The 9,828-nt window shown below is 33.9% G+C and overlaps 1 protein-coding gene across 4 annotated transcripts; it reads right to left on the reverse strand.

The window, feature by feature from the left end:
* Positions 1-326: 326 nt before the first annotated feature.
* On the reverse strand, positions 327-9,121 carry LOC106622019 (glutamate receptor ionotropic, kainate 2). Of its 4 annotated transcripts, XM_070112482.1 has the most exons (4): positions 5,385-9,121; positions 4,430-4,820; positions 4,126-4,368; positions 2,133-2,289 (listed from the first exon to the last, which is right to left on the reverse strand). In XM_070112482.1, exons 1-4 carry the CDS (start codon positions 5,385-5,387, stop codon positions 2,276-2,278), a joined length of 651 nt encoding a protein of 216 aa, XP_069968583.1. In that variant the 5' UTR covers positions 5,388-9,121; the 3' UTR covers positions 2,133-2,275. The 4 variants fall into 4 exon arrangements, with proteins under 4 accessions (XP_069968581.1, XP_036224416.2, XP_069968583.1 ...); XM_070112480.1 differs by lacking the exons at positions 4,430-4,820; positions 5,385-9,121 and adding an exon at positions 327-1,837 and having other exon boundaries at positions 1,899-2,289; positions 4,126-4,312; XM_036368523.2 differs by lacking the exons at positions 4,126-4,368; positions 4,430-4,820; positions 5,385-9,121 and adding exons at positions 327-1,837; positions 2,854-3,009 and having other exon boundaries at positions 1,899-2,289.
* Between the last annotated feature and the right edge of the window lie 707 nt (positions 9,122-9,828).

Genomic DNA, 9,828 nt, shown 5'->3' on the forward strand with positions numbered 1-9,828 from the left:
CGCTTACCAGCAGCTCTTGGGGAAAATACAAAGAAACGTTGCTGGAAACATACAAGGCAATCGACCGGTCTTATATTATGCTGCTCCAAGATGGTCGTCTGGATGTAGTGCAACGCAGACGAAGAAGCTTCAGATTTGTCAAAACACTACACTCCGGACTATCACGGGATACCTCTTGATGTCCCCAATAGAACACCTGCACAGTGAGGCCCTTATGCTTTCGGTTAAGGAACATAACAAGCTCCTCTACAAGCAGTTTCTGCTGGGGTGTTTTTGACATAACCGTTATATTATTTCAACGATTTTCACAATTTTTGAGGAGGTGGTAAAAGAATGCCTCCAAAAAAAAATTAGCTTTTAAATGTGGCCTGACTATCGATAGTTTTCCAGCTCTATCACAAACTAGTAAAGCTTTTTCAACCAAACTTATAGAGAAGAAGTCAAATGATAACCGCCAACTTTTTAAAAATAATTTCCGATTGTACTCAGTTGCTTTACACTCGATTACAGTTTTGTATCTTAGTTTTGGAACTTTATAGGTTTTCGATTGTCGTGTGCAATACCCACTTTAATTCGGTAGCAAGGAATACGTGTACCAAATTTTATCGAGATATTTCAATTTATACTCAAGTTATCTATTGCACGGACAGAAAGTCACTCGAAATTCAACTCTTCCTTTCATCTTGCTTGAAAGATCTGGACTATATTGATGCCGTTCCTGGAGACAAATCAAACTTCTAGCTGTAAATAAATTGAATTATAATTTGTTTGTTGAGGTCCTGTAATTCAACTATTAATTTTGGTAAAATATATCATTATATATACGCCATCTCTTGGCCAGCCGCATAAATATAGTAACAGACCCAATATAATATTATATTTTACGGGCTTAGTCCAATATTTTACGATAAGCATTGGCTGCCCCACTTTTTCTTGTAAACAATATTGTTATGCACATATCTCATTAACCCTAGTAAGATACGTCGAAATGAAAGAGACATAAAGACCGCTGAGAACACTGCGGGTTTGAAGTTGCTTCGAATACAAATGAAAGTCTGAGAGCGTGAACAAAAGTGAGTACGTCATTTCGACGTAACATTATCTTACTTGGGTTAACTTACTTTAATGGTTCATGCAAATTACGAGAGTATATGTATAATATTCGGATGCACGTGTACGTTAATGCTATTTACCTTATGATAAAATTTTATTGACACCTCAAAATATTTCGACCTCCTTTTATCATTACAAATCACGAGAGCATCTTAGGTCCGTCTCTTTATAATAAAGTTTGCCAGCGCCGAAAAAAGTCTTCAAATCTCGCAAAAAGTTTCAAATGTAATTTATCACTCTCTTACTTGTTTTTAATTTATTTCTATGAAAACCACTTTGCGTTACGAACATATTTAAAGACCAAAATTTGTAGATCAGTTTTACTAAAAAAATTGAATTCAAGACAGAAGTAGTTTTTAAATTATACTTATACTTAACATAAAAAGATTATAATTATATTTGAGTACGTACACTTGATTTAGGTTTTTCTTAAATATCTAATCAAAATAATTATAATGTACCCCACTACTATTTAGTATACCACTTCCTGTATCAGCTGGCACATAGGTGGACTCCGGTAGAAATTTGACTGAGTTACGCTTTGAGGATTGACGTTGCTTTGACTCGGGGCAATGTGTAGCATACCTCGGCTCTTCAGTCATTTCAGAACACAAAGTTTGCGTTTCGATCAGTTGTAAAGTTTTTTTGGAATTCCAACAAAACTCCAAAATAGCAACAACAACTGCTAAAGCTAAACCACATAGTAAGACTACGAAAACACCTCCTTTAATAAACGAATAATTCGTTAGTGTAAGAAATACTATTTTATTTTAAGCTATTTTTACCTATATTTTCTACTCCCAATGCGTTTGCTTTCGATTCTTTACTTTTTTCTTCCCGATTGCAAACGTCACCAGTGTTTTTCCACCATTTATCATATAATATTTGTATGATCCCTTTTTCTTGTAATTCCAAGATTGCCAATGACATAGGATCACGCCAGAGGGAACCTTTTGGTGTGGCAATTCCATAACCTTTTGAATCGAGAAGCCCGCCAATTTGTGTTAAGTTACAGTCTCGCTGTACTGCGTAATCCAGCATTGTCGATTCCATAAGAAAGGCATAATTTCCTTCTATGACACGCTTAATTCCTTCCTCATAAGTCTTTACAAACACCGAAGAATGTCGAGTCTCCATGTATTGCCACATTTTTTGATAAGTGTCAATTTTCGAATCCTATAAGAACAAAAAAGTAAAAATATTATTAGAAACACTTAAATTTCAATGTAAACAAATACAGATTACAAATGTTTAAGGACATTCGTGCATTTATATATTTTTGACATTCCCGGAAAGACGATTTGGTTTTATAAGTATACGCGGGATGAGATGTAAGTTGTAAGATGTAAAAATAAACTCCATGCATAGCTGTTTAATGTAAAACTAAAATTAGTGTATCTCTCAAACCAATTACATCCAATGTGGGTAACCAGTTATCCACTGCCAAGCATAGGTATAACGCACCGTAGATTTTATAGTTTAAATCAGCTTCTTTATGCTTCTGACATGAGCCAAATCTGCTCGAAGAAATCGGTAGATATCTACTGCGGTTAGCATAGTATGACAAATAGGTAAAATTCTTCTTCTTTTTGCCATTTTTTATTACTAGTACCCAACCACTTTTTTTGCCTTCATAGCAGAAATAGTTTCTCTTAGCTGGTGTCCATCTTTGAGTCGTGACCAAACAATACTGAGTCCAGTAAGCACAAAATTGCCTGAGATTTTAGTAACATATCTTACCATTTAACGCGTTTACGGGTCGCATTGAGTGGAATAATTTTCCGTTTTCGCCTGCGTGGTAATTCGAGTATTTATTTTGTCCTATTTATATTTTAATGTTGAAGTTACTTTATGTATGATATGATAAGTTTTTGTTTGAATGTGATTTGTCTGTTGTTAAGTTAATTTAAAATTTTATATTCGAATTGACCTTGGGTTAGTGAATTTGAAATGTATACCAAATCGAGCGATCCAAGTTTTTATTAACGTCGCGTTGTCACTGGAATATCAGAATGTGGTATATTGTGTATAGCGCTGTAACGCCTTTTAACATCAAAATGTAAAATTTTCTCTTGTTATTAGTTACATGGCAGAGTTGATCAGAGATTCTGGATGGGCGCGTAAAGCTGCATGGAAAAATTTTATTTTGAAATTCTTAATTTCATCACATGATTCTTAAGTGCATTTATTTTTCGTTTTACAAGTTTGATATTACTTGGTATACATGTTTGGAGGGTATTCTGAATATGTGCTGCTCTCAGTATAGGTTAGATTAGGATATATTGGCTGACTGTTACACCATACATAGAAATACAGATCATTTCATCATTTGTAATGCCAGATGTGTAGTTTCAGTGTAATATGAGCTAAAGTTTCAAGTCTTTGAAAAAATGTATTATTGGGTTATTTGCGATAGTGAGTTGTTCATGTTTTTTTTATAAATAAATCAAAATTTATTTCACAAAAATGAAGTGTATAAAGCCAAGTTCTCTTAATTTAAACCGTACGACGTAACATTATCTTACTTGGGTTAACTTACTTTAATGGTTCATGCAAATTACGAGAGTATATGTATAATATTCGGATGCACGTGTACGTTAATGCTATTTACCTTATGATAAAATTTTATTGACACCTCAAAATATTTCGACCTCCTTTTATCATTACAAATCACGAGAGCATCTTAGGTCCGTCTCTTTATAATAAAGTTTGCCAGCGCCGAAAAAAGTCTTCAAATCTCGCAAAAAGTTTCAAATGTAATTTATCACTCTCTTACTTGTTTTTAATTTATTTCTATGAAAACCACTTTGCGTTACGAACATATTTAAAGACCAAAATTTGTAGATCAGTTTTACTAAAAAAATTGAATTCAAGACAGAAGTAGTTTTTAAATTATACTTATACTTAACATAAAAAGATTATAATTATATTTGAGTACGTACACTTGATTTAGGTTTTTCTTAAATATCTAATCAAAATAATTATAATGTACCCCACTACTATTTAGTATACCACTTCCTGTATCAGCTGGCACATAGGTGGACTCCGGTAGAAATTTGACTGAGTTACGCTTTGAGGATTGACGTTGCTTTGACTCGGGGCAATGTGTAGCATACCTCGGCTCTTCAGTCATTTCAGAACACAAAGTTTGCGTTTCGATCAGTTGTAAAGTTTTTTTGGAATTCCAACAAAACTCCAAAATAGCAACAACAACTGCTAAAGCTAAACCACATAGTAAGACTACGAAAACACCTCCTTTAATAAACGAATAATTCGTTAGTGTAAGAAATACTATTTTATTTTAAGCTATTTTTACCTATATTTTCTACTCCCAATGCGTTTGCTTTCGATTCTTTACTTTTTTCTTCCCGATTGCAAACGTCACCAGTGTTTTTCCACCATTTATCATATAATATTTGTATGATCCCTTTTTCTTGTAATTCCAAGATTGCCAATGACATAGGATCACGCCAGAGGGAACCTTTTGGTGTGGCAATTCCATAACCTTTTGAATCGAGAAGCCCGCCAATTTGTGTTAAGTTACAGTCTCGATGTACTGCGTAATCCAGCATTGTCGATTCCATAAGAAAGGCATAATTTCCTTCTATGACACGCTTAATTCCTTCCTCATAAGTCTTTACAAACACCGAAGAATGTCGAGTCTCCATGTATTGCCACATTTTTTGATAAGTGTCAATTTTCGAATCCTATAAGAACAAAAAAGTAAAAATATTATTAGAAACACTTAAATTTCAATGTAAACAAATACAGATTACAAATGTTTAAGGACATTCGTGCATTTATATATTTTTGACATTCCCGGAAAGACGATTTGGTTTTATAAGTATACGCGGGATGAGATGTAAGTTGTAAGATGTAAAAATAAACTCCATGCATAGCTGTTTAATGTAAAACTAAAATTAGTGTATCTCTCAAACCAATTACATCCAATGTGGGTAACCAGTTATCCACTGCCAAGCATAGGTATAACGCACCGTAGATTTTATAGTTTAAATCAGCTTCTTTATGCTTCTGACATGAGCCAAATCTGCTCGAAGAAATCGGTAGATATCTACTGCGGTTAGCATAGTATGACAAATAGGTAAAATTCTTCTTCTTTTTGCCATTTTTTATTACTAGTACCCAACCACTTTTTTTGCCTTCATAGCAGAAATAGTTTCTCTTAGCTGGTGTCCATCTTTGAGTCGTGACCAAACAATACTGAGTCCAGTAAGCACAAAATTGCCTGAGATTTTAGTAACATATCTTACCATTTAACGCGTTTACGGGTCGCATTGAGTGGAATAATTTTCCGTTTTCGCCTGCGTGGTAATTCGAGTATTTATTTTGTCCTATTTATATTTTAATGTTGAAGTTACTTTATGTATGATATGATAAGTTTTTGTTTGAATGTGATTTGTCTGTTGTTAAGTTAATTTAAAATTTTACATTCGAATTGACCTTGGGTTAGTGAATTTGAAATGTATACCAAATCGAGCGATCCAAGTTTTTATTAACGTCGCGTTGTCACTGGAATATCAGAATGTGGTATATTGTGTATAGCGCTGTAACGCCTTTTAACATCAAAATGTAAAATTTTCTCTTGTTATTAGTTACATGGCAGAGTTGATCAGAGATTCTGGATGGGCGCGTAAAGCTGCATGGAAAAATTTTATTTTGAAATTCTTAATTTCATCACATGATTCTTAAGTGCATTTATTTTTCGTTTTACAAGTTTGATATTACTTGGTATACATGTTTGGAGGGTATTCTGAATATGTGCTGCTCTCAGTATAGGTTAGATTAGGATATATTGGCTGACTGTTACACCATACATAGAAATACAGATCATTTCATCATTTGTAATGCCAGATGTGTAGTTTCAGTGTAATATGAGCTAAAGTTTCAAGTCTTTGAAAAAATGTATTATTGGGTTATTTGCGATAGTGAGTTAATTAAATAAATTAAATAAAAACTTATCACTTCGACTTTTTCTGGCAATGTCAAAATTCCATTAATTATACTTTTCGAGTAAAAATACAACTTTGTTTGCAAATAGATGCCGGAATGTCTAAATATAATATTTGCAATCTTTTTTAGGCCTTTTTGGAGCTTCTTGCTCACTTAATTTTGCTTAGACATCTGACTTATTGACCGATATATGGTATACGCTATAAATTACAATGGGAGTTTTACATTCGTTAACTCGACTTTACCCGTTTTAAGCACACGGACAACCTGCCATTAGAGCGAGACGATCTCATAATTTCTTTAAGATATCTCATATATTCGCCGATAAATGTGGTGTAAAGTTAACCGAAAGTTCGAAAATCTTTCTATTAGATATATGGAGGCTAGGCAAAGTATTGAACCGATTTATACATTTTTGGCATGACGATTATTTAAATAAAAATGGTCTCTCTGTCTTTCATTGAAGTACCTCACAGATTTACGTATAATTATTTTTGGTAAAAACTCATCCGTAGCTACTAAAGTTCACATATTCGATTTCTAGGAACTTGAAGAGTTATTTTTCCAGACTATTTTTGGACTTGAGATCCCACACCTTATATACATTTTGTGTGCAAAGTTTTATTTCGTTAACGTCATTTATTTGCTCTTAATTTATATACTGTAAAAATAACAATTATTTTTAATAAAGCCCTCATATAGGGAATAGGCGTGGTTATCATCTGATTTCACCCACTTTCACAGTGTTTGAGGAAGTGCTGCAATCTTCCTCTCAGCAAGTTTCGGTCAAGAAGATTTAGAGGCTTGAACGATTTCCGCATTAAACCTATTAGGGGGCGTGGCCACCACACCTTTTTATAAGTTTTGAACCACATATGCCTATTCGTACTCCGAACTGAACTAAATTTCAGTTTTGTACCTAATTTTTTGGTTTAGTAACAGCACTTTACTATATATTATATGTTTTCGATTAACGGCATTTTGTGGGCATGGCTATTGTCCAATACCGCTGATATGCAATACAGTTGTTTTATCACCTAAAACTACTCGAGATAGATATGGAGTTGTATATAATATATAAACGATCAGGGTGACGTGGCGAGTTCAAATCCGGGTGACAGTCAGTCCGTCCTTTTAAAATCCTCCTTATTTCTATTTCAAATAGCTCATATTTGACAAATTTCAAATAAACTAGATTTAAAATATTACTCAGACATTCCTATATTACGGTGTGCGAATTCAGTCTACAACCACGCCTACTTATTATATAAAATAGAGGATTAATCTGCTTCTGTCACTTTACAGTATAGAAATTGAAAGCCAGTAAAGACATCTGGTTAAAACTTTGCAAAAATAGTGTCGTTTAGATGCGCCATCAAATTATTTCTATATGTATTTTCAGTACATGCTGATGATTTGAAATATACTTTTTTATACATACATATATGAATTACTTTGACTTTTGACATAAAAAGTTAAAAAGTATCTATGTCCGTCCCCTGGTCTCTGTTAGGACCTGCTATAATAAACGAATAACTGTGTAAATTTTTCCATGCTGTGGTTCGGAAGTTTTGCGGGTGCATAACGAAAAAGTGTTTCATATTTATATATAAGAAGTATGGTATAACTCTATATCTATCTCGATTAGTTGAAAGTGATATAAATAACCGTTAGATGAACAAAACTATTCTACTCTTTAGAACCAGGCGGCGGGAGTATAAATATGTTGCAAATGTCACATTCACACTCAGTTTATTTACTGCTTGTTGTTCATGTCCGAGATATCAATCTAACTAGCGCAACTTAATATAATTACAAGGTGCGTTCCAAAGTAAACAGGACTTTTAAAAACAGACAGAACAAATGGTTTTATCGGCAAAATCAATTAATTTTATAATAGTCTCCTTCTGCTTTAATACAGCTTTTTGCACGGTCCAAAAGCATGTCGAAATTTTCATCGGCAAATGCATTTTTCCGAAAAGGTAGAAGTCGCACGGTGCCATATCAGGTGAATACGGGGAGTGGTTGATTGTTAAATGTGATTTTTGGTCAAATAATCAACCACAAGCGTCGATCGATGAGACGGCGCATTATAGTGCAACAAACGCTAACTTCCATCTTCGCGATATTCGCGCCGAACACGTTGAATACGGCGCACCAAACGCTTCAAAACTCCAAGGTAGAATACCGCATTAACGTTTTGGCCGGGTGGAACAAATTCTTTGTGGACAATACCCTTGGAATCATAAAAACAAATCAGCATTGTCTTCACTTTTGACTTCTCCAGGCGCGATTTTTTGGGTTTTGGCTCATTTCTCTTTTATGTCCTCACGACCACTTTGAAAACGGTGAAACCTCTCGTGCACTCTGCTACGGGATAGGCAATCATCGCCATAAACTTGTTTCATCAATTGAAATGTTTTGGTAAACGTTTTACCAATTTTAAAATAAAATTTAATGTTGGCTCTTTGTTCGAAGCTTATTTTCGCACCGATGACAAAAATATACTGACACTTAAAACCCAATAACTTCACTTCCAATAGATGAAATGTCATGAAATTTTTATAGAAGTCGATAAAGGATATCAGATTCTAACGCACTAATCGACATATAGATGGCGCAACTAGAGTTTACTTTGTTACTTTTTTACTGTTTACTTTAGAAAGCGCCTTGTATTAGATTAATACTGCGGGAACGTATGTGCCGATAACCCTAATTTTTACTGCCGAATGGCATAAACTCGAAATACCCTGGCTTAATTTCTTTGAGACTTGATGTATGTATGTGCGATATGAACTTAACCAAAGGTACGAAATTTAATATATTGGTTATTTGAGGAAAAAAACAACCAAAACGGCGCTAGTAAAATGACGCCTGGAGGTAAGACCGTTTTCATTCATATTTAGCATTAAATCACATTGTAAAAACATGTCCACGTAGTTTAATTAAAATACTTGAAGACCCCGGCCACGCCTTGCTGTGGCTAAAGTATAATTAAATTATATTTGAGTTAGCTGCTTAATGTATTATTATTGAAATTAATTTCTTAATTTTTTTCTGTCAATCTAGCCCGATTACAGAGTCAGTTTTGATTAAAGTAATTATTTTATTTTGTCTGGGAAAATACTGAAAATTAATTATTTTTTCCGTGTACAATAGTGCTAAAATTATCTAGCAATTAGCCTTATCCCATTGTATATAGTATTTTGTTCATCTGTTAGTAATGGCTCACTCTTCACGATAATTTTAGTTAAATTACATTGTCATATTGTCTATACTTCAATATCATTCATTATACTCGAATATGTTTAATTAAATAACATAAATATACACGATGCACATGGCAACAGAATTGTGTAATAAAAACAATAACATATCAGCAGTAAAAGAAAATGTCATTGACATCAAAAAATAAATTTTTTTTTAATTTTCGATCGCCACCGACCCTTACAGGATCACTCGCTGGCCAACCTGAAGCTCCTCCGAGGTTTAAAGCACCACAAAGTGAACAAACTTTGTTCATTGCACCCATCACTACGTCCTTGTGATTTCTGTAATCGTCATCCTTATTGTAGTTGAACGCCGCAAGTTTTAAATCTATTCTTTTTGATTGAGCCATTCGGTTACGTTTGGCGTCAAGTGTTTGCGTAAGTTTTTGGATTGTCTCGGTAGCTCGTGATAAAGATTCTTTGTCACGATTTTGTTGAAGCCGTGATTCACGCTCTTCTTCAGTTTCCATGTTTC

This window comes from Bactrocera oleae, chromosome X (assembly GCF_042242935.1).
Source record: "Bactrocera oleae isolate idBacOlea1 chromosome X, idBacOlea1, whole genome shotgun sequence".
NCBI lineage: Eukaryota > Metazoa > Arthropoda > Insecta > Diptera > Tephritidae > Bactrocera > Bactrocera oleae.

Bases quoted from the DNA above. Each gene is read 5' to 3' on its own strand.
- LOC106622019 (XM_070112480.1), bottom strand. From the start codon at position 4,227: ATGCTACACATTGCCCCGAGTCAAAGCAACGTCAATCCTCAAAGCGTA. The intron at 2,290-4,125 runs GTATACTAAATA...TTGTTCTTATAG, and splicing joins GCCAGCTGATACAGGAAGTG to GATTCGAAAATTGACACTTA. The intron at 1,838-1,898 runs GTAAAAATAGCT...CGTTTATTAAAG, and splicing joins ATTGGGAGTAGAAAATATAG to GAGGTGTTTTCGTAGTCTTA.